General features: G+C 35.4%; 3 protein-coding genes across 8 annotated transcripts in view; 2 read left to right on the top strand and 1 right to left on the bottom strand.

The window, feature by feature from the left end:
• The first annotated feature begins 1,036 nt into the window (after positions 1-1,036).
• On the top strand, positions 1,037-8,323 carry LOC136805408 (TNF receptor-associated factor 3-like). Of its 3 annotated transcripts, none has more exons than XM_067061990.1 (4): positions 1,037-1,111; positions 1,531-1,656; positions 6,046-6,255; positions 6,893-8,323. In XM_067061990.1, exons 2-4 carry the CDS (start codon positions 1,531-1,533, stop codon positions 7,847-7,849), a joined length of 1,293 nt encoding a protein of 430 aa, XP_066918091.1. In that variant the 5' UTR covers positions 1,037-1,111; the 3' UTR covers positions 7,850-8,323. The 3 variants fall into 3 exon arrangements, with proteins under 3 accessions (XP_066918091.1, XP_066918090.1, XP_066918092.1); XM_067061989.1 differs by having other exon boundaries at positions 1,507-1,656; XM_067061991.1 differs by lacking the exons at positions 1,037-1,111; positions 1,531-1,656 and adding an exon at positions 4,516-4,600.
• A 1,555-nt stretch (positions 8,324-9,878) lies between these two features.
• LOC136805407 (uncharacterized) lies at positions 9,879-13,058 on the bottom strand. Of its 2 annotated transcripts, XM_067061987.1 has the most exons (7): positions 12,937-13,058; positions 12,401-12,524; positions 11,932-11,980; positions 11,580-11,605; positions 11,072-11,113; positions 10,745-10,822; positions 9,879-10,430 (listed from the first exon to the last, which is right to left on the bottom strand). In XM_067061987.1, exons 1-7 carry the CDS (start codon positions 12,989-12,991, stop codon positions 10,388-10,390), a joined length of 417 nt encoding a protein of 138 aa, XP_066918088.1. In that variant the 5' UTR covers positions 12,992-13,058; the 3' UTR covers positions 9,879-10,387. The 2 variants fall into 2 exon arrangements, with proteins under 2 accessions (XP_066918088.1, XP_066918089.1); XM_067061988.1 differs by lacking the exon at positions 11,072-11,113 and having other exon boundaries at positions 12,937-13,057.
• A 9,280-nt stretch (positions 13,059-22,338) lies between these two features.
• LOC136805405 (rRNA N6-adenosine-methyltransferase ZCCHC4-like) overlaps positions 22,339-23,571 on the top strand; it is a 55,541-nt gene continuing 54,308 nt past the window's right edge. For all 3 annotated transcript variants that reach the window (XR_010846395.1, XR_010846394.1, XM_067061984.1), the window contains exon 1: positions 22,339-22,480. Coding sequence is in view for 1 of the 3 variants with exons in the window: in XM_067061984.1 (XP_066918085.1) it covers positions 22,393-22,480 (88 nt within the window). In the remaining 2 variants the exon portion in view is untranslated. The remainder of the gene's footprint in view (positions 22,481-23,571) is intronic.

Raw genomic sequence — 23,571 nt, 5'->3', positions numbered from 1 at the left:
TTTGGCCAAGTTGAAAAGCCACCCTCCTGAACGCTGGTAAACGCAAATGGACAAACTTTAATCAGTCCACTTTTTTCTGAGTTAGGAGTACCAAGTTTGTTGGGAGTACATAGCAATTACAACTTCATGATTGTGCCACAGTTCATCTGTTGTTAGTATTTATTGTTATTCCTTTATTTTATTTTCGGAAACACTTGAGTAAAATAGGAAAAAATAGAAAGTTGTATTTATGGATGCTTGATGTAAATGCAATATTTGAAAGGTATTCTTAATTACAATTTTTGCAAACTAAACCTCGAAAACTTTTAGTTGAAGTAAAAAGGCAAATTTTTCAATACAAAAGGAACTAATTTTTTACTTTAACCAATCGGCTAAATGTTTAAGGTTTAAACTTTGTGAAAAATTTTCCACGTCATTAGTAGCCAAATGACAAGGTTTCAGTGGCATTATTTAATTTTGACCCTTTATAAATATTTGCCAATAGTAACAATATTTTTTCCACCCACAATCAGGCCACAGTAGACTTTTCCAAAGCGGAGGTAACAGTCGCTAGTTGTATCACTTTGTAAGTGTTCGCCTTCTGAAAGAACGTTTTTGATAATACAGAGTGATTTAAAAAAACCACATCTCTAGATTTTTCGACGTAACTTTCGTTCTTTTCATTCTATCATTTTCTTCAATAAATTTAGAATTAGACCATGTGGGTGAAATTTGAATGGAGGGGTGAAAGGAAAATGGCCCTTTTTAATTTCATTTCATGGCCCTTTTTTGCTTGTTTTTTTGTCGACTTTTACGCTTCTTATACACATCAAGGAAAAGGAAAAGTTTCTTAATAAAAATTAAGTTTCATGTATGAAATAAAGGTCCGTACCAAATGAAATTTTCTTCAACCGAGGGGGGGGGGGTGAATGAAAAAGTACGTAATTACCAGGGGGTATAGCCATTTGCGTACGCAGGGGGGAGGGGGTACTCGATTTTCGACATTTTAGTGAGTACGTACTATGTGGATGGCCCCTTAACTTGTTCTTCTTATCTTTAAGCTAAAAAATAAAAGAATGATAACCAATAATAAATGTAACAGAATGTCATCTAATTAATCAGAAACTTTGAGGTAAGCGATTTTCTTTCATTAGAATATGGTATCTAACAATAGGGCTAACATCTTGTGTTGTATTCCTTTTATCAGACTTATATGAACGAGTATGTAACGCGTATAGCAAAATTTGAATTTAATAAGCTTCTGTCAAAAGTTCAATTTTTAGAAATAATTTGGAAACTGAATAAAAGGTAGAAATCCTTTTCAAAATTTATTTTATTTATCTATTTAAAAAAGTCATGTATTGTCTAAAGGCTTCTAAGGCACGCACTTCTCTACAGTGGACTATTGTGCGTGGACCTACAGCTTCGGCTGCCCGGCCTCAGCGGTGTCAGCTGACAAAGGTTATCACAGTAACATAAATTTCAACGCTCTTAAAGTTTGAATTTTAAATTGTTAATCTTTGACAGTGAAAATGATGAATTGTTTACCAGATGGAAGAGGTTTTCAATGACGAACAGAAGAATGAGACAAATTCAGAAAGGGAACAGTTGCAACAACATCATGACGATACATTCCGAGATGAAAACGAAACACCTGACAAAACAGAACGAAGCCAGGTATGAAATTTTTTTTTTGGACCTACCCCGGTGGAGGTCCTATAAATTAACCTCTCTTCGTCCGTCCGTCCGTCCGTCCGTTCGTTCGTTCGTTCGTTCGTTCGTTCGTTCGTTCGTTCGTTCGTTCGTTCGTTCGTTCGTTCGTTCGTTCGTTCGTTCGTTCGTTCGTTCGTTACCAACTTTTCTCGAGATTGGTTAATTAGTTTTTTCTGATTTTTTGCACAAAGATGTGTAACTATAAACTCTCGAATGTGAAGGAGCCCGATTTTCGAAAAAAAAAAATTTGGGGCAAATTTGGGCCAAAAAACGGCTAAAAAATGGGTTGGATCATTAATTTTTTCTGATTTTTTGCATGAAAGTAGGGTACCATCATAGGTAAAAGATGGCTCAAGCAGATTTTCGCCAAAAAATTTTGTTGGCTCAAAAAACGCATGTTTATCTATAAGAATCACTATTAATAAGCATACATCAATGTTCGTAGTCAAATTACTAATTTTCTTATGAGATATATGTTTTTTTGCTCATGAGGGCTTACTTTTTTGTGTGTTTAGACATGAAATTTTGGTTCCTTGGCGTGTTTTTATAAAAAAACTGGCCAAATACGATATTTTTTTATAAGCACATTATCAATTACTTAGGTATTAGCTTTTCTCGAGATTGGCTCTTTCATTCTTTATGATTTTTTGCACAAAGATGCATAACTATAAACCCTCGAATGTGACGGAGCCCGATTTTTGAAAAAAAATTTTGGGGGTAAATTTCAGCTAAAAAACGGCTTTTTTTCATGAAAGTAGGTAAAAGATGGCTCAAGCAGATTTTTATAAAAAAAGAATTTTTCAGCTCAAAAAACGCATCTTTATCTATAAGAATCACTATTAATAAGCATACATTAATGCTCTTAGTCAAATTACTCAATTTTTTGACGAGATGGATGTTTTTTTTTGCTCACAAAGTCTTGAATATGAAAGAGTATTTCAAGAGCATGAAATCTTGGTTTCTAAAAGTTTTTTTTATAAGAAACAAACGACTAATTTTAATAGAACGTCAATATTCGTGTTCTGAATGATTGTTTAATGGTCACGTCACGTAGATATCAATTATAAATATGTTAAATGCACAGCCAGGTAGGTCCATAAAAGTATCACTTGTTTTTTCCAAAAAGAACTATTTGCTTACAACACGACATTATTTTACAGGGAAGAACGACTTTTTCCGCCTCCCGTACCGCGTGATTACAAATTTGAAAAAAAGCTTTGTATGCAATCAAAAATGATGTGATCAAGCCGTTCATTTTTATGAGTAACATTTATGTTGTCATTGATAATTACATGTTTTTTTTTTTATAAGCATACAAAAATCCGAAAACAGGCTCAGAGATGCTTAGTTCGAAAGCTTAATAAGGCTGAAAAATGCTTGAGGGGATGCTTAAATCTAAAGCATAAATTTAGGGAAATACTGAAAATCCGTGAAATTCCAGCCAAAAAAAGCCAAAATCAGGGAAAAAATATTTTTTGTAGGCTCAAGCAATGCTTTGCCATATGCTTAATTTTTCCCCATATCTGAGCCTACATATGCTTATAAGTGCAATGCTTATAAAAAAAAAAACATGTAAATGAAGAAGCACTGAAATCTCTTTCTACTTCCTTGACTAGAGTTTGTTGATGTTTGTTGAAATAGCTCTTAGTGATTAACATTCTCACCTATAGTTACCTCAAAGATTCGAACAAATACAAAACGGTCTCGACAAATCCATCTTAAAAATTATGTAGTTTTATGTTCATACCTTCTTTTACACTCTCTGTATCCGATTTATAATTGATTTCCCAAACAGGCCACTGAAACTTCAAAATCAATTCTAGGTTATGTCTTGAAAGAGTGATATGCTGATAAATGAAAAATAAACTATTTACACTTCTTCCTCCAATTCCAAATCCTCGTCACTGCTATCTTCGGCGGTAATATCAACTCTCATTCCGCATAATAATTCAAATTCCTCCGGAGATATATCTGCGATTGGCAGTAAATACTGGTTACCTATGTTTATTTCGATTTTTCGGCTTTTAAAACTTGGAAAAAACTTTCGCGATTTTTAGGAAAATTTCATTTTTCGCGAAATTAACTTTCGTGAATTTCTTGTTTAATTCTTTACCTGGCAGAAACTTTCGCGAAAAAATGCCAAAAACGCGAAAAACGCGAAAGTTTCTGCCCGCGAAAGTTTCTGCCCTTAAAGAGAGTAAGGCCAAAAAGCCTAGTCTACACAATAGACAGTTGGAGTTTTACGCTCGAAACGAAGGAAGATATGACGTAGCCTACAAAAAGCCTGGAGCTGTCTATTGTGTAGACTATACATTTTGAGATTTATTCACTTTGCGAAAACAGAACGCTCGTCCCGCAACCCCTTTTATATTGATACTCGTTTTGTGCTTTATATAACACAAAATCGTCAAATATGTCCTGAAAATTGGATAATTTTGTCTTTAAGTTTTAAACTTTTTGCATACAATTCTGAGTTGAATGTTGTGGAGGACAATAGCACAAGCTTATCTATACAGGCAATTATGAATATTTAGTAATTTATTCATGGCGTGGGGGCGTATTCATTCTTGAAACTATGAATGTTTTGCGGGATCACCTTTATTCATCGTTACCTCGATTTTATGGCAATTAGGTTTTTTGAATTGAACGCATGTTTTCGATTTGTATTTGGTTGCTAAGGATTTCTGTTGGTTGCTATGGATAGTGCTTTCGTTTTGTTTGTAAATCTTTTTTACGTCAGAGTGTTTTGAATGCGTCTTATTGGTCCTTACATTCCATGTGTTAACATGTAGAAAACGTATTTTGGTACGTTGATGCGTCACTTAAAAATTCGAAAACCAAAAAAATCATTTTCAATCAGAGTATTCAAGAGATAGACAGCGCGTTATGGATGCTCAATTGAATTAAGGTACATATACAATCAATTCAGTGAGTTTACAATTTGTTTTACGGTTTACCTTTATTGCTCGCCTCTTTTTGGAAATTCATTTTGAAAGGCTCGTAATGCACACAGATAAAATAAGGAGGTTTCAATCACCTTTTTTGATTATTTGGAATAAGCTTTTAATTTCTAGAGGTCAGGACGAAAATGTATTTTAAATCTTAATTGTTATTGGAATTTCTTCATGTGCGTTGGTGTCGAGACCGATTATCTTAACCTGTTCTGTAGATATTTCTCTACCGATAACATATATTATCACCATTTTCGCTTGTTTCTTTTCTGTCGCTTATAATGAATCAAAATTTGTGCAGAATCTTTTTATCAGATCAAAAGAGAGGGGATGCAATTCTTACGAAATTGAATGTTAAAAGATGACGATGTAGTGATTTGTTGCTCTTAAGCAACTTGACACCTTTCTGGGTATATTTAGTTATGTGGTAACTAGAGAAGTAAGAGAATATAAAAAAGAGAAAGTGTTAACACAACTTTTTTGTCCCGACCAAATAAAATAACGGAAGGTTAGGTGAAATTGAAAGAATTTATATGTGGAATATCTTACGATCTTTTGTTGCTTTTACGTAGCTGCGAAGAGTTGCTGGTGCAGCTGGCCTTCATATGATATCGGCCGATGTTTATACTTCTTCGTTTCCCTATTTTCCATTTTCTATGTTTATTTACGTGTTGCAAAACATGGTTGAATTGTTTTCGTACGAATTTGCTTTGTTTATTAAGACACCTTTTTCATTGCTTGAACAGAACTTATTCTACGGCACATGATATATACTTTTTTGTAAACTTTTGAGAAAGATTTTGGTCGAGACGAAGAGCATAAAAAGTAATGTAAAGCAGAATCTCTCATTTTCTCTCACTTATCAAAGTGTTGTTGTTGTGTAAAACGTTTAAGTCGTGTGTTATGGTTAGTAGTTGATGGATCTTGGTAGAAGTGAGCGGTTCTGTGTGGGCACCTCAAAGATTGTTATAATTGTTAGGGTTGAAATTGTTTCTCATCCAATTGGTAGTTTGAAGTTGTTTCAAACGAATGCTACTGTAGAGTTTATAAAACTTTTCCTCATGCTTAAACGCTCCTGAAGCTTAGAACTAAGAAAGTATACACTTATTTTTGGTGCTTTTAGTCTAAAAGGTTTAATACCCTTCTTTATTAGTTTGTCCCATAATTCAAAGTTCAGCCATTCCAGGCTCAGCATTGTTCTTAAATTGTTCTTATTTTTTACCAATTTTGAGGTTCATTGTTCTTGTTCGATGTTGTTAAAATTATTCTTGTAAAAAAGAGAGGGTGTATATACTTTGTCTGGTTTTGAGGCCCGGGTACGATTTCCACTGACACCAATATTACTGTGTGTTCATTCGTTTTGGTAAATATAATAATTCATTTTGTTCGTTCCCTTTTTCAGACAAACGTAAATGTATTTCCACCAAGGAAGAAATCATCCATCGCTTCAGTGAGCCATCAGTCGTCTTCATCCATGGAATTTGATGGATTATGTCCATGGAGATGCGGTCAATCAGTCACCTTTGAAACACTCAACCACCACGTGTACCAATGCAACAAAGCTAATGCGCATGACCAATGCCCCTTCCAGGTGTTAGGATGCACTTATGATGTGAGTTCTTACAAGGATTTTAGAAATATGGCCACTTGCTATATATTCCGAAATGATTGTTTGAAGAATTTTCCTCACTTGCATGGAGTTTGGAAAAAAGCTCTTAGGAGGAGATTTTTTCAAAGTTGATCCCATGGCTACTACAAGTTACTTTCCAGCAAAGTTTCTGTTTAAAAGTAAAGTGTTAATGAGCGGAAAATGGATTCTGGGATGAAGCTTTACTTGATTTTCCTGTTTTTCCAATGTTGTGTCAATACTTTTTACGTCAAATATTTAGAAAAGCGCGGCTTAAATTTCAAGTCCCCTCTTAGAAACGAATAACTTGTGGTTGATTTATAAACAAACTTTGTAATATCTCTCATCTCTATGGAAGTTCGACTTTCCCCTTTACAATGCAATCTCTCAAATGTTTTTTTTGGTAACTGTCTGAGGTCACTGCCCGGCTCTTTCCTTCACTATTACAGCTTTCATTTCGTACAAGATACAGAAAGCTTCTTTCTACGAAAATTTTCCGCTATGAAATGACTGAAGAAAAAACACACTTAAAAAGAATGGAAACGATTGCGTGACAAAGTGCAAAAGGGTTTGTTTTTAATGAAGTGTTATAACTTCCATTGTTGCTTCTGTTTATTTATAGGGATCAATAGACGTCAAGGAGCACATGCTAATAGAGAACGCGTCACACGCTAGTCTGTTGGTACCTCACGTCCTCAAAAATATGGTCTCACAAGATAAGACCGATTCTGCTATGCAACACCAAGCCGAAGATACTGCAGACTTGAGAAGACGTCTGGAAAATGAATCAACTAAGAACTCTATTTTATCGAACGAAGTATGTCAGTTGAAGAGAGAACTAGCAGAGTCGAATAAAAAACTTAATTCTTTAGAGAAAGACATGGCAGTGGTTCGATCCACTTTTGATGTGCTGCTTCGTGAATTAAACAGTGTGAAAAATCAAGCGGTGTCAGAGGAGCGCATCAAAAGTGTGGAAGAAACAACGGACAAACTAAAATTGGAGAACGCAAATGTGACAAAAAGCGTCGTGGAGAACCACAGTCTGATCATGCGTCTCGATGAACGAATCAATAACGTCAACTCAAACCTGGGTGACGTCGATTTGAGACAACAAATACTAGAGAACACTTCTGTCGGTGGTCGATTCATTTGGAAAATCGATCGACTGAGATCTCGCATCAAACACTCAGCAGTGGGTAAGGTCGCTGCTTTACACAGTGCACCGTGTTTTACTAAAAGGTTTGGGTACAAGTTTTGCACGCGTTTATATTTGAACGGCGACGGAGTGGGTAAAGATACGCACGTTTCGCTCTTTATTGTCATCATGCGTTCGGAGTACGACGCTCTATTAGAATGGCCGTTTCGTCAGAAAGTGACTTTTAATTTGTTTAACTACGCCAACCCGAACGATTCGTTAAAAGAATCGTTCATACCTGATGTTAGTTCGCCCAGCTTCAAACGGCCTCATAAAGAAATGAACCTTGCAGCTGGTTGTCCGATGTTCGTAACGAAGGAACGATTGGAAACGTTCATTTTGGATGATAGTATTTATATAGAAACTACTGTTGGAGATGCCTGATTCGCCTTATTCTTGTTTTATCATCCTTCTGATCGAGATATGAATCCACATCTCAGCTTTGACAATCCGTTTTTCGAGGGTAATCAAGTTCAGGCATTTTCGTTTTAGTTGTATAGGGCAAGTAGAAAAGCCCATATGATAGGTACCTATATTGCCATAAAGGTTGGCATGATTGCATCTTATGAGAAGAAAAATGAAACAATTTACAGAAAGTCGTTTGTGAAAACGGTTTTTGTATTTGACCAGTTCATAGCGAACAGATTCGAAATAAGCATTTGTATTTTCAAAGCGTATAGTAATGTATGATATTAGTTGAGAGAGTTTTTTACGTTTTGTTCTTTAATTTTCATATCACTTTGTATAAATATTTTTAAAAATCAAAACGGCTAATATTTTTATTATTATTACAATTTTATTATATGAAGAAAGAGATAACACAACGTCATAGTTAAAGATACAAAAACAAACATTGAAGATTGAGGACTTGTCTATCTTTTAAACAAACACTTTACACTTATCGAAAATGCGATAAATCGATTTGACTGTGATTTTTGGTCCTCATTTTGATTATACTAAGATACTTCCCTTATGAAGAATTTTTTATCTTAACCAAGCCGTAATCAGAAATCATCCTTTAACTTCTGTATCATGGATACTATATTACTTCGAATAAAACCGGGGGGGGGGGGTACTTAGGCAAAATAGAGGGTACGGTATGTGCCACCCTTAAGGGTACCTTTTTTAGATTGCCTAAATTCCGCTAAGGAAAACTTAAACTTTTTATCCCCGTAAAGATCGAAATTTAGTCAAAATTGGTCAATATTGTCCCAATAAGGGTCGTAAAATTCATAAAATTTTCCTTTGTCCTTTTTAGTCCAAAGTCGGGCGCGGCACCTCCCACCCCCCCCCCCCCCCCGTCAGCTCGCAACCCTAGTACCCTCCCCCCCCCCCCGAAACAAAATCCCAATTTTTTTGGTTTTTAGAAGGGGAGTGTTTAAATGAAGTGTCTATTCGAAGTAATACGGTTAAGTAATAATCCTGTTTTCCTTTCTATAATCAATGAAGACTGAGGTATAAGCCACTTTCAGCCAGTCAAACGCCACTATTTTTCCTTGCCCTTGACTCTGTGTCCTGTTACGTCATCTGTCTTAAGATTAAGAGCTTTTGTCTTAAGATTAATAGCTTTGACCACAGTGGTATTGCTATGAACTAATTGTAGTCTGCTACCTGATTCAGAGCACAAAACTAAAGCGCTAATGGAACTTCTTCCCACAGTGTGATAGCAAAATTTCTATCGAAATCCCAACATGGATAGAAATTCTTATGTTCAGTGGGGGACAATTTCTATTCCATTCAATTTTATATGGGATGAAAACAGTCATTTTCTAGACTGAATTAAAGAGTATTTTTCTCACCGGCGACGAAATTTTGGCAACATTCTCTAGCGGGTCTGTGACACGTGACACAGGGGAGTACTAAACTATGACCTGTTATATTTGCTCTTAGGCTAACTTTTCCTTTGTTTGAAAAATGTCCGAGAGTATAATTTAAATGAAGAAGGCTATTGTTGACTATTTTTGTACGAAATATTTTGATATTGGGCCTATTTAAGTAATGATAGTCCGGGGGACAAAACATCCATCACTATCTCAGAGGATTTTAAAAAATTGTCGAAAAGTCATGAAACTTGGTGTGATTGTGTGATAATGCATATTCAAAGGTTATTTTGAAACCTAAAAGAATTCTTTACGTACGATATTTGATGACGTAAGCATACTGTACTGACGAAATTTGTAAACAAACCGTATGCAGCGGGATACAAAGTCAGAACAAATGTCACATGTCAAAAAAAAAACTCAAACCAAATATGGCATATTTTGATTGTTTCAATTGTTTAACAAGTTTGTTTTTTTGGATACATGGATACATAGTTTTAATTGTTCTCTTTGGTTCGCGCATCAATGTTTACATTTTACAACTTTTATGTCCCTTTAAGGTATCATGCCTAATCAAATAACAAGGAGCTGAATAATATCTTTCGATGTATCTTTTTTAACTTTAAGAATAACGAAACATAAATAATTTGGAAAACGTTATAAGAAATAAAACTAACTAATGCAAATATTTATAATTATTTTTTTTTGCGAAAATATAAAAAAGTATGAATTAAGACAAATCCTGTATATTCTAAAAAATCAACTCATTTTCCAGTCGATTCCGACAATTACCCAAAATTAACACTTTAAGCAACCTGAAAAGTTTTAACAAGTGGTCTTTGATTGCTAAGGAATTTTTTTGCCTTTATTTTCATATGATTACCAAAACAAAAAAAGTCCGATGTCGGAAAATGTATCAACTTGAAAATTGTCATAATATGTCTAACTATCTATATACTAAAAATCAAAAAATTCATTGGAACAATTTCTAAAATTAAAAAAAAAATGATTCCATCCGTAGCAAACAAAATTAGATGGACCCGAATAATTTAAAAGTCATCAACTTGAATGAACAATAACTTTGATTCGATTCTTTTTCGTTTTAAAGTCTTGGTTGTGATGCCAATTTCTTGCCAACAATCAACCTGGAAGAAAAATTTAGAAAAAAGTTAGAAATTTTCTGAATTCCTATAAAAAAAACTTAAAAAGAGAGAATGAAAAAGCAAAAAAAAAAGCTAACAGCATAGGACAACACTGAAAACATCCCGAGCGTTGAAGTAGAGAGCACAGAAACTTGGAATAAATTAACGTTGCCCACCATGGTTGCTAGATAACATGGGTAATTTGAAAGTGATTTTAGGGAAGTCCCATTCCCAGTCAATTTGAAAAGAATTCGTATGTCCAGAAATATGGAAGCGAAGCCGCAGGAAATATGTAGCACGTTGGAAATCTTACTTACCCTAAAGCAAATACCAGTGTGTGTGAAAATAAGAGTGATGAGACGTAAACAGCTGGGTGATTTGCTACGTCGTATCCGCTAAAAAGAGAAAAAGAAGAGCTATAACTATTACATTAATTTCAGCAAACATTCTAATATGCGTAAATAAAATATTAGGACTTTTTTTCACAGCTACCAAAACTGGCATCATTTTTATTAACTTGCCCTGTAGCTAACTTGACTTGGACTATTGCTCAGGTTCAAAATGCATGCATGTATATAAAAGTTGTACATGTGAACGAGTGAGTGAGTGAGTGAATTAGCGAAGGTATAAGTGAATGTAATTACCAGTCGATTAAAGAAGATCCTCTTAAACTGAACATTGATTTTCTGCATGCAAAAAAGAAGAATTAGCTCATTACATCTCAAAATCTAAAATATGACTTGGCTTAAACCTATAGCTCTTCACAGATAAATATATGCTTAAGGGTTACTCTCAGATACACTTTAAACGAAAGGATGTCATAAGGGAGGAGTTGGACAAAATGTTCAAACTCTAATAAACGGGTCCAGATTGACGGGGTGGGGTTAGAAAATAACAAGTCATATAGTCTAACATCAGATGGTTTAAAGCAAGACTCTCCCTTTATCAATTAATTTTAGCAAAGATAGGGGTATTTATTAAGCACGCTGAGAGTAAGCTAATCTGACATTCGCATTACCACCAATTCCTATTAAATTTAGTGTTACTCCTAGATTTAGCGAAAAAGTTACACTTCCGTAATTTCTCAAAAAAGAGAGGGAATTTCAATAAAGAACCGGTTAAATTTTGAACTGGTAATTGAGAACTACTAACCTTGACTCGCGTTTTGACGACTTGGTCTAAAACAAAAAAAAGAGTCATTATTGTTATCAGGAGATTGAGATTGAAACAGGCACAATAAGGGCACTTTTTATCAAGCAGAAGAAGCAGATTATCCAAATCTATCGAAAATAAAGCCTCTATGGATTCACACAAACAAATAAACATTTTTGAAAGGGTTGTAAGATAACATGGGCTGCATTTGTTTTTTATCAAGGGTCTGGCAGCGGTACTTAGGTAAAAATAAGTACCCCTGGCCATCTCTCTGTCCTGGATCGGGTAGAAATGAAAATTTCGCGAGTTTCTACAAGTTTTGGTAATTTCTTCATTAAAGTAAAAGTTAAACCTGAGATGGTTCAGCTTCTTCTTCTTGAACGCTTGGTTTCTTTAAGATACTGGTAAAGGAAAGAAGTCCAAAATGTCAAATCATTTTTGATTACATAAAGTGCATAAATTTTTTGAAGTCCAGAAAGCAAAGATCTACTATTTTGTTAAGAAAACCACATAGCAAATTAAAGCTTGAGGTAATCAGCATTCTAATAGAACTGCACCTCTCTAGATACTGTCCTTTCAAAAAAAGTGTAAATAATATTGGTATAAAAATGAAAATTCTTAGCTAATTAAAATGGCTATTTGTATGGTATTAAACTTCTAATAATAACTGACTGTAAAATCGACTTTTTACAGAACTTGTTAATTTTCTTTTTTTTAAACCTACACGCTTTTAAAACCCTTATATTGTATTTTCTTTTGTATTTTTCTTCCCTTTCGTTAATTTCTCCTTAGTCAAAGGCGATTCACTTGAGAGTACACACCTTTTAGCCATTTCATTTTGAGCATCAGCCAATGCTTCGGTCATTGCTTCATCATCAGAAAGTTTTGGTGAAGTGTCAGGTGAGTCACCATCTTTACTTTTTGAATCTAATTGAATCCATGAGCCTGCAAAGAGAAAAGTTGGTAAATGACCGATTCCTCTATTACATACCGCAATATTTTGTGAATGAATTTAAAATTCTGTATAGAAAAAAATTGCAAAAAAATTTATGAACTTTTAAGTCAGTGTACATTGATCAAACCAAGACAAAGTCTTGAAAAATATACATCTGAGTATTCTATAATCAAGTTACTTCATTTACCTTGGGAAATGTAAAAAATGAATAATATAATACGAAAGAAAGAAAATAAGAGAAAAATTGGTCTTGGGTAAAAAAGAAGTTTGTATTTTCCAAAGAAAAATAACTTACTTTCCAAAAAAATTCAGATAAATATAAAATCTCAGAGAAATTTACTTTCAAACTGGAAAAAGTGTCTTTTTCAAGCAGTTACAAGTTATGTTTTAAGAAAGTTATACCTTCCATTTGGGTTGGTTCAACTGGAGGAACAACAGGATCTTGAGATTCACTCATTTCTTGTTTATTTCTCTTATAAATTTAAATCTTTTAAATCTGAAACTGAAAAATAATAGTATTGAGATAGTACTTTAAGGGAACTAATTTTTGCAGAACTTATTTTTGCAGAACTTATTCTTGTGGTACGAGGGCACTAAATTGGCACATTTCGCGGATTAGCGGTTGACGGTTGACACCCACTTTTTGCAGAAACTCTTCCATATTCGTAGGGGTTCTTGAGGATTGTTAGTAAAAATTGCATTTTGTGGAACTAATTGTCATGGTAGACACCCAAAATGCAAAAATTAAAAAACTTATTGGCAGAAGGAACAATTACTATGTGGTAGTGTAGCAACTGAAAATCTCAAAACAGTCAGGGGGTATTGGGTTGGTATTATGGGTCGTTACCAGTTAGGGTCAGGCTTGGACTTGAGAGGCAATGGCAAGTGATTGAAATAGCGGTCAGTTAAAACCAACCAGAAAAAAATCACGGACCTGAAAATTTTCAAAATTTGTGACAATAACCAACCAATATTTGAGCATGGTTTTGTGTTTTCCAATCCCCCCTTTAAACAGTAAATTACCTGTTATTTCTTTGTTACTTAACTTTATACCTCTGTAACTTTCTTCTCTAATTTCTTTGTTACTTTAACTTTATTTAACCCACGGTGATCTGTTATTGTTTTAAAGGGATTTGTCAGTTTTGTATAATTTCTTTCAAATAATGGGCCATTCCAGAAAATTTTCGTTACCCCTGTCAGACAATGTACCGTGAGTGGTCCTAAATCCGACAGCCCTGCCTAAATCCGACCCCCCTAAATAACTGCTATGAAAAAAATTCTATGTTTACAAATATTCCCTCTCTAAGCTGCTCTAAGTTTTGTAAACTATTGCAATCGACCATTCAGCCATTCAAAAAGCAAATCTCTCAGTTTAGTTGACACTTTCAGTGTAGCTGGAACCTCGATATTCCAGGATTAGAAAAAGCTATACCTGTTATCTTTTTTCTTTAAAGAATCAACAAGCCATCAATATTGATAAATTACACACATTTCCTCAGAAACTTTTAAAATTATCTGCCATTATGACTTTCTTGAAGCCGTTCCAAAATTAACCAATCGGGTTAGGTATCGGAATTCCTATGGGAGTTCTTTTCCGAGATTTGTAAATTAGCTAAGTCGGCAAAAAAACTTTTCCTGGGGGTATGAGGAATAAACAGAACTGTTATCATTTATTTTTTATTCAACCATATATTCAAATTTGCGCTCAAAAATACTTAAATAAATAAGTTAATAATATTCAATATACTATTTGTATATTTGTATCTCTCAGAAAATAAACACTTAAAGAACGGCATAGTTTCTCATTTGGAATACCCCCGTGTTTGGACCATTCTATCGTGGGTGAAAAATTGGGCGGAAACTAAGTAGCACCCTCAATGCAAGATTGCCGCCTCATCTTTATTCGCCCGCGCCAAAACGCGAGCTAATCATTTTTTTCTTGCGCGCTCAATGGGAAAAGGAAAGTGATCGATATTCTTTGGAGGAAAAAAGTCAGAAACAAAGCCAAAGAGCAAAAGATGTATTTTGTTGTTGAGAATCGATCATGTGAAGATGAAAAAATTTCTGCTATGCATTTTTTTCGGAACGCTGAAAAACTCTAATTTTGATCTTCCTTAAGGTAAAGAGGTTGGGAGATTTGGGTTAGCGAGGCAAAAATCGCTAAAAAACTGGTAAAATCGTAATCCTCAAAAATCAAAGGTCCAGCCTCACTGACTTTGGTATCTTCGTTGCGTCACAGCGAAAGGTTTGTTTTTATTTTAGTTTGTATCTTTGAAAGAACCCATCAGATTTAGGCAGAGCTGTCGGATTTAGGGGACCACTCACGGTACACTTTTTGAATTTTTTCTAGCCTCAGAAAATTTTTTTTTCCAGTGATAGTTGGAAATTCCAATGAAAATCCATGTACTTTTGCAAAATGGGTCGGAAATTCCACTTTTTTTCGCTGTTTTTAATTCAATTGCCTTATACATTCATACATTTTCTTCTCTCACCTTGGAAATTTTGAATCTTGGTGAAAATTTGCCCTTGGAAATTCCGTGTCGTCCTCCTCCCCCCCCTCCTGTTACAGATAAATTCTGGAATGGCCCACGATGGAATTCTGCCATGCAACACGATGGCCAAGTGCGAAGTGGTATTGGGTGCTGATACTAATTTTTGATTGACGAGCGTGTTGATGGATTAATGCTGTCAAACTCAAAAATAAGTCTCCATTCTGTTAAATAATACCGTCAACTGCTCTAACTACGACCCTCGACATGGCCTGAGAATTCTCGGGCCTCTTCGGGCCATGTTCGGGCCGAGAGACCCTATCAATTCTTTTGGCCCGAACATGACCCGAGTCATTCGGGCCATGTTCGGGCCATGTCAGGAGATTCCATATTTAAATTGATTCTGCATGTCCAGTCAAACAAAATAGTACAAAATAAGATTTGTCTGTTTTGTTTATATCGCTCAAAAAAACTTTACGAGCTTCCCGTGGACACAATGAAGTATAAGCCCGAAGGGCTAGAAGTCAATCTCTTTGGTAGGATTTGAAGCCAACAAATCCTACCAAAGTTGCGCGGCTCGCCTGGTTTTTACACAAATGACCAGATTGAAACTAAAATTTACCGCTAAATTTCGAAAAAAATATCAATCATAAACAAAGGAATTGCTAGATTCAATCTGTAGTCAAAAATGCGGCGCATTTTTTAAGGCTTCACTTTTTCTTGCCTGAGAAAGGTTAGAGATTGAACTCTAGCCCTTCGGGCTTTAAACTCAATGCGTGGACACGCTTCAGTTTAAAACCAGGACCAGTTTACTAGAAAATATTTCCCTCCTAAGTATATTTATAACTATGTTTTCATACCAAATAAAACATTTAATATTAATATGAATTTACAACATTCATATATTTAAAATATAATTAAGAGAAACCAAGTTTTTCTCAAAGAAAATGTTAAAAAAATTCAGTCCTGAAATTACACGCCTGTTTAAATCATGTTTTCAAAAATTGGCCCGAGTGTGGCCCGTGTGTGGCCCGAGTGTGGCCCGTGCGTGGCCCGCGTGTGGCCCGAACACGGCCCGAATTCTCGGGCCAGCTCGGGCCATACTCGGGCTTTACGCAAATTCCAATAAAAGTTTTGGCCCGAGAATTCTCGGGCCATGTCGAGGGTCCTCTCTAACTTGGAACGATTGGTCGAAACATACCGTAAGTTGGTCTAATCTCGACATCCGTCTTCTAATTTGGACACCCTTCTTTAGAGATAGGAATAATATGAAAGTTGGAATCCGTGATTGAAAAAGAATTTTTCCTCTCTTAGTCTTACCATCCACTAAGCAAAGAAAAATAGTTTCAACCTTTCTATTATTACCTACGCACAGAGCGAGCGTTAGCGAGCAGAGTGCGACTCTTTTGGCAAACGCATGCGCGTAAGCAAAATTTACTTTTTTTTTGTCTAGCCGTTATTCCACCATGTTTAGCCTCTAGAATGGTTCAACTTTGAAAATTTTGTCAAAATTAGCGTTTTTAAGAGAAGTCGTTGCAGTATCAATCTTTCGCAAATTTCAAAACCCACTTTCCCTTGGAAAAAATTGACTTTTTTTGGTTTTTTGGGACCCTTGGGGCATAAGGTACCTGTTGACTGCAAAAATTTCAAAATTTGCGAATTGACCGTTGACAACATTAGGGGCAAAGGGACCCAATGACGTCACAGGTTTGGGAAAAACTTCAAAATGCGATATCTCGAGTTTGAAGAAGAGTGGAGAGGTTGTTGACCCCTCATTCTATCGGGAATTTATGGGGAATGAGATGAGAGGGTTTATAAGGCTTGAGTAGGACTTTCAAATTTGGCTGAATTTTTAGCCATTTTCAGCTGATGACGTCATCAAAATAAAAAACATGCGATATCTCGAGTTTGAAGAAGAGTTGAGAGGTCGCTGACCCCTCATTAGATCGAGAACTTTATGGGGAATAAGATGGGAGGGTTTATAAGGCTTGAGTACGATTTTCAAATTTGGCTGAATCTTTAGCCATTTTCAGTTGATGACGTCATCAAAACAAAAAAATGCAATAACTCGAGATTGGAAAAGAATTGGGAGGTTGTTGACCCCTCATTCTATCGGGAATTTTATGGGGAATAAGATGTGATTGGAAAGGAGTTTGGAAATGGCTAACCCCTCTTTGGATCAGAAAATTTATCGAGAATGCAATGGGAGAGGGGTGTTATGATGCCTTAGGATGACTTTAAATAAAAATTGGTTAACATTTGGGTAAACAGTGTGAGAAAAACAAAACAAAACAGCCGAAAAGAACTGAACTCTCGGAATAAATAATGGAAAAATGAAAGAAAACAATTTTTTGATGAGCTCTTACTCCATTCTTTCCAAAAAGTCAGTGAAATTAAAACTGATGAAATATATAGAAATTATTACAAAACTAATCGACACACACATGACACGACCACCCAAAGTAAATGAATTCAGCTTTCGGCACTTCCATTCGTTTCGTGAAAACCAAACAGTTCTTTTTATCAATGTATGCATAAAAACTTGAAATTCTTTAATGCTTGTCTGTGCTTGTCAAGAATATTTTCCATAAAAAATGAGGGAAATTCAATGTCTTTGATTAAACCATAAACCAGGTAACGAGGGATTTTGTAAAAAGTCTCTTGTGTCTCTCCCAATCCTCCACAAAACTGTGTCTTTGACTTTTCAGCATCAATTCTTCAACAATCAACACTTCTTACTTCGAAAATTCGACCCAATTAGTTTTTGTTGCAAAAATGTTGTTTCAGACCATTCATAGCTTAAACCAGTATGCATTTTCTTATCTATGCATCGAAACAAAAACATCGAAAAGTGTTATCAATCTGATAGAGAAACGCAATAATGAAGAATTTCTTCTCAACCGAAAAAATACAATACATCTTCTTTTTCTGTGTTTACTGTAATGTATAATAATTTCACATCTCTGAAAAAGCTGCTGCATTTATTTTGAAGCTTCTGGATTGACAAATTTTATTTTGATGTGCATAATTTCGGCAGGAACTTCGGTCGAATGTTTTTGTTCGAATCTAAAATTCGAATCTAACAAGATTTTCGAACAAAATCATTCGAAGTTATAGAGACCCAGAAGTTATTTTTCATTTTTTAACTGTGGAATTTTTGCTTTCTTTAGCTTTTCGAGTTATTTTTGATTTTCTAACCTGGGAAATTTTGCTTCCTTTAACCATCCGAGTTATTTTTCTTTTTTTAACTCGGGAATTTTTGCTTCCTTTAACTTTCTGTAAATAGATTAAATCTATTATATTTTACATTTAATAAAAAGGCTCGCCTCGCTCGTAAAATATTTCTCGTATTGCACTCAAAGTCATGCGATAACTATTACTACTTATTGAGTCTTCATTGGATAGGTAATCATCGATCGAATCTACCGGATCAATTAGAAATCGATTTCATTTCAGTAAAGTTAAAAATTTATTACCCTTTCGGTGACGACATTTAGGGCCAAAATGACGTCCTCATCACAAGATTCACAGTATATATTTGAGTTTTGATCCGTTTTAAGTTGTAATTTTTAGATTTATGGAATTTTGGATTTTCGGAATTTCTTCAGGGTTTCGGATTTTCGGAAAAAGAGTACGATATAACCTTCACTTCTTCTTACATAACTAGTGTTGGCTTGGGGTGTCTATAAAATTCTTTCGCTTTGCGAACACAAGACTCGTTCTCCGTGCGTAACCCCTTTTACGATTGATTTTCAGCTCTAGAAAACGGTGTAGAATTTAGACGAGGGATGTTGACATTAGACCAAGTTAGGGTAGATAGGACTGTTTGATATCCAGCCTGTATTTTCACTTAAGTTTAATATGATATTTCCCCAAACTGAATGGTCGTGGCTTCTTCACAAAGATGAAAGACAGATCTGGACTTATTTCGTACTTTCCAGTCTCTTGTTCGTAGTTTTTCTGACTTTCTGTTTCTTTGTGATTTATTATCTATGTTTTCTAACTTACTGAATGACTTACCGACAGATTGCCACCGGTGGGATACGAACCCACTAAATGCAAAGTTCCGATGTTTTGAAACCCACTGCCTTAACCACTGCGCCACAGATTCATGCCAGGATAGGGCTTCTGACGGCTATTTATATTGAACAAACTGCAGACCAGACTGTATTAAGGCGGTCATCGAAAAATTGTTCTATTCGCGTCACCCGCCCACATCAAATTTTCCGATGATTTTTCAGTGTGGAGATGCGGAAAAAAATCTGGGAAAAGCAATTTGTTCTTTTAAAGTATAGCTTTTTTCTCAATACACCGTTTAGGAGTCTGGCTATCTTCACGGTACTCAATTGCAGAGGCCGGTAAAAATGGTAGGTAAAAATGCGCACTTTAGTAATGTGAAAGGTTAGAGGAATTTAAACATTGTGAATATTTTTCTCTCCTTTAAAGAGAATGATTTAGATATTTGAACATGATATCAATGATAATTTTATAAGTCTCTCCTGAAAATTTCACAAAAATTCATCAAGAGGAAAAGAAGTTCTTTACCTACCGTTTTTCTGCTATGTTTCCTTAAATGAGAACCAGATGTTTACCTACCGTTTTTTTACGGAGGAGAGTGAATTTTCCGTGGTCGCTAAAATCAAAACAATGGAAAATTGGATTGACGCGTGCGCAGTCGACACTCCTAAATGGTGTATTGCTCTGACGACCATTGAAAATTTGTTTTGCTCGCGTTACCACCCGCCCCTAAGTTACTGGTGTGATTAAAAAAAACCCGGGAATGTTTTTGACCGCTCGTCCGCCCGCTTGCATTTTTAACACCTGTTGCGACGCGAACAGAGCATTTTTTCGATGACTGCCTAAGAGAAAATCACAAAAAAGTGTTTGTTTCGAGCTCCAACTCTAACCCTAACTGATAATAATAACCCAATTCCTAGCTAATCTGATACGTAACCACACCCAAACCACACCCATACCCAACCCTACCAGGTCGCCTACAGGTCCTGACACTATTCCGAAAAATCCGAAAAATAGATACATGTCTTTTCCAGACGATGTCAATCGAACGAATCGAACGCCGAATCAATTGAACGCAATCGAATGATTGAAATTCGATTGCCGAACGCAATCGAATGCCAATCGAATACTACCGCGATTTTCTCGATTGATTCGATTGCGTTTGATTTGTGCCTGGATTCGATTGATTCGACCGTGTTTGATAGATTCGATTGCGTTCGATTGACTAATGTATTCGATTGATTCGATTGATTCGACTACGTTCGGTTGGCTTATGCATTCGACTGGTTCGACTAATTGATTCTGTTGATTAACGTTGATTCTCGTTCAACATTTGAAGAGTTGAACGAGATGTAACGGCCAAACAGAAAATGACCATTGGTGCTTAGGTTTTACTGGCTTCTTATTGACATAAGGAAGACGCAAGAAATAATACAAGAAAACACGAGTAAATAAAATGTACAACAACATATGTAAGCCTAGAAAAATAGGAAAATACATCAAACATGAGATAAGGAAAATTATATATTACAAGAAATTTACTTACTAAAACACTTTGGCACAACACTGATACACATCACGTCACTACAACACATATACACAACATAAGCTACTACAAATACTGTTTCACATTTAAATACAATTTTGATCACTGTAAAAACATTACGTATGACACCCTAATGACATAAAACAATACAAAAGTCATTTCGGAATATGAAGGAGAGTGACACTAAAACTGATAATAAACTGATTTACAAACACAAAGAAATATATACACAAATCAACTGCCAAAACGGCAGTAACACGAGATGATATGAATCATTTTAGCCTGGATTCTAGAAAATGCAGATCATGCAGGCCCACATGTATACTGAGGTTTTGTGTCAAAGCCCGTTCGTTGCGTTGATTTATCTATCGTATCGATACTTAACCTCCCTAATAAGAGGGTTGGTCTAAAAAGCAGGGTAGCCAATGGGGTAGCCAATTGGGCTAGGTTATGGGGTACCTCTTTTTGCCTAAACTTTTGAAATCTGAAACCTATTTTCATGTGGAAATAACTATGCAACATCTTGTTAATGATTCCATGTAATAAAATTTAAGATTCCTTTCGAACTTCAGCCACAATAGCCTTTTTTCCAAAGGTACTGAACTTTGGTTACTTCCAAGAGACGCTGGCGCCATTTTGTCTTCCTTCTTGGCTTCGTTTGAAAATTTACAGACCCGAATGAAAAATATATACAAAAACAGTTTTTAATATTTAATATTTAGATTTTATTATATTTTAATTGGTTATTTCCGGAAGCTGTAATTCGATGATATAGCTTGGAATCGCCTTTGGGCCATATGATCTCTAATCTTGTCATATCTTAAATCCTTTGTTATTGAAATCTATGTTTAATTTATATCATGTTTAGATGTTTCAAACAATTAATTCCTTTCAAAATTTTTTAATATGGCAGCTTAGAATAGGTACAAAAAGTCTTTTGAAATAGCTCTATTTTAATGAAGCTCTATTTCTTACTCCTCGTGCATTAACACGTGGTAATTTATATCTTTGTTTATCTTTGTAATCATACATGATCAATCTAAGTATCAATCAGATTCGTGCTCCCTGGTCAGTAAAATGTGGTTCTATGTATTCAATTTCGGTATTTCTATTCTGGTCTGTAAAATATTTAGGTACCCCACAACCTAGCCCAATTGGCTACCCCAATTGGCTACCCTGCTTTTTAGACCAACCCCTAATAAGAGGGCTCGAAATTGAAAGGAATTAATTGAGGTAAATTAGAATCTAATTTAATCGACCACCCGTCGAACGCACTTGAACGTAATCGAATATCAATCGAACGTAATCGAATATCAATCGAATCAATCTAATTTTACCCAGAATTTTACGTTCGATTGATATTCGATTGCGTTCGGCAATCGAATCGCAATCATTCGATTGCGTTCGATTGCGTTTGATTTATTCGATTGGAATTTTCGTTCGATTCCGTTCGATTGACATCGTCTGGTCTTTTTTTTGTCTTTATGAAGAGAGAAGCCTTCACCAAACTGACCAAACTAAATGACCTATAATAGCTCACCTAATCTTCATTATGTCCTGTTTTCAGTGTTCAGTCAGTCTGGCTTCCTCAGCTTTAGCTTAGCTGTACAGTAAATGACAGTCTTTTTATACTATTTAACGAAATTTTAACATTTTTCCAACAGGTCCAAGCAACCAGGCAACTCTGGGTCCAAGGTCCTTTATTTTCCAACTCTAATCCAAGTTTTGGTTTGTTTTGTTTGGATGGGCAAGGCGGGATAAAGAATCAGAGAAGTCGCTAATCGAGGCAAGATCATAACAAACAAAATGGCGGCATCGAAACAACGTGCTGGAACTTTTGGAGTTGAGGTCATCCTCACAAATTCGTCAAATAATCATCCGTACTGCGAGCATGGTAAGCTTTATTAATGTCAGGCTTTTTATTAGTTGTTGAAAAATGATTTAATGCATGTGAAAATCTTAAGGTTCTTAAGGAGCAGTCGAGAATTTCATGCGAAGGGCCATTCCAGAATTAACGAATTAAATAGGTCAGGGGGTGGTGTGGACGACGAATTCCCGAGCGCAAAAGTTTTCATCAAAAATAAAAACTTCCAAGGCAAGAGAAGAAAAATGTATGAAATTCCTAGGCAATTGAATTAAAAATAGCTAAAAAAATTGAATTTCCGATACATTTTGCTAAAGTACCGTGAGTGGTCCTAAATCCGCCGACAGCCCTGCCTGCCTAAATCCGACCCCCCAAATGACTGCTGCTATCTATGAACAAAATTCTATGTTTACAAAGACTCCCTCTCCAAGTTGAACAATAAAATATTTTGTAAGAACTCTTGAAACAAAACATCTAACAAGATGACTAAAATGTAATAATTTCAATCAATTTAATGTAATAAAAAAAAGTTTGAGTTGTAAAAATAATTACCTGCTATACGATCGTTTATGATCTGGATCGTTTTTTGTACTGTTATACAAATTTGTGAATCAAACTGGTATTTGGAACTTTGAATTTGTCTAATGAAAATATTTAACAATGGATGATGATAAACCAGGAAAGGTAAATAAAATTAAATTCTACTACTTAAATACATGCATGCCTGAACAAAATGTTCGGGCCGATTCAATAATACTTTTTTGTGGCCCGAGCATGGTCCGAACAGGCCCGAACATGTTCGGGCCATGCCATGGGTCGTCCTGCTATTGCCCGTTGCTCGTGTTTTAAACGTTAACAATTTTGTAATAAAAAATATGTTTTGTATACTGTAAGAAGCAATTATTGTTTTGGTTCAATTGGTTCAGTGTATCAAATCTCTCAGTTTAGTTGAAACTTGGCATCTTCATTGCATCACAGCGAAAGGTTTGCTTTTATTTTAGTTTCTATCTTTGAAAGACCCCATCGGATTTAGGCAGGGTTGTCGGATTTAGAACCACTCATGGTAGTCAACTGCTCTAACTTGGGCTAGAGACAAAACGCTAAATGACGGAATGCTTTGG

This window comes from Clytia hemisphaerica, unplaced genomic scaffold (genome assembly GCF_902728285.1).
Source record: "Clytia hemisphaerica strain Z4C2 unplaced genomic scaffold, Clytia hemisphaerica genome assembly, whole genome shotgun sequence".
In the NCBI taxonomy this organism is placed as follows: Eukaryota; Metazoa; Cnidaria; class Hydrozoa; order Leptothecata; family Clytiidae; genus Clytia; species Clytia hemisphaerica.
The sequence above is the reverse complement of the archived record's forward strand: the minus strand, read 5'-3'. Positions and strand labels throughout refer to the sequence as shown.

What these genes read in the sequence shown, in the direction of transcription:
- LOC136805407 (XM_067061987.1), bottom strand. Translation starts at nt 12,991, where the DNA reads ATGAGTGAATCTCAAGATCCTGTTGTTCCTCCAGTTGAACCAACCCAA. An exon ending in TGAACCAACCCAAATGGAAG is followed by an intron (nt 12,525 to 12,936) that starts GTATAACTTTCT and finishes TTCTCTTTGCAG; the next exon opens with GCTCATGGATTCAATTAGAT. An exon ending in CAAAATGAAATGGCTAAAAG is followed by an intron (nt 11,981 to 12,400) that starts GTGTGTACTCTC and finishes TTCCTTTACCAG; the next exon opens with TATCTTAAAGAAACCAAGCG.
- LOC136805408 (XM_067061990.1), top strand. Translation starts at nt 1,531, where the DNA reads ATGGAAGAGGTTTTCAATGACGAACAGAAGAATGAGACAAATTCAGAA. An exon ending in ACAAAACAGAACGAAGCCAG is followed by an intron (nt 1,657 to 6,045) that starts GTATGAAATTTT and finishes TCCCTTTTTCAG; the next exon opens with ACAAACGTAAATGTATTTCC. An exon ending in TGTTAGGATGCACTTATGAT is followed by an intron (nt 6,256 to 6,892) that starts GTGAGTTCTTAC and finishes GTTTATTTATAG; the next exon opens with GGATCAATAGACGTCAAGGA.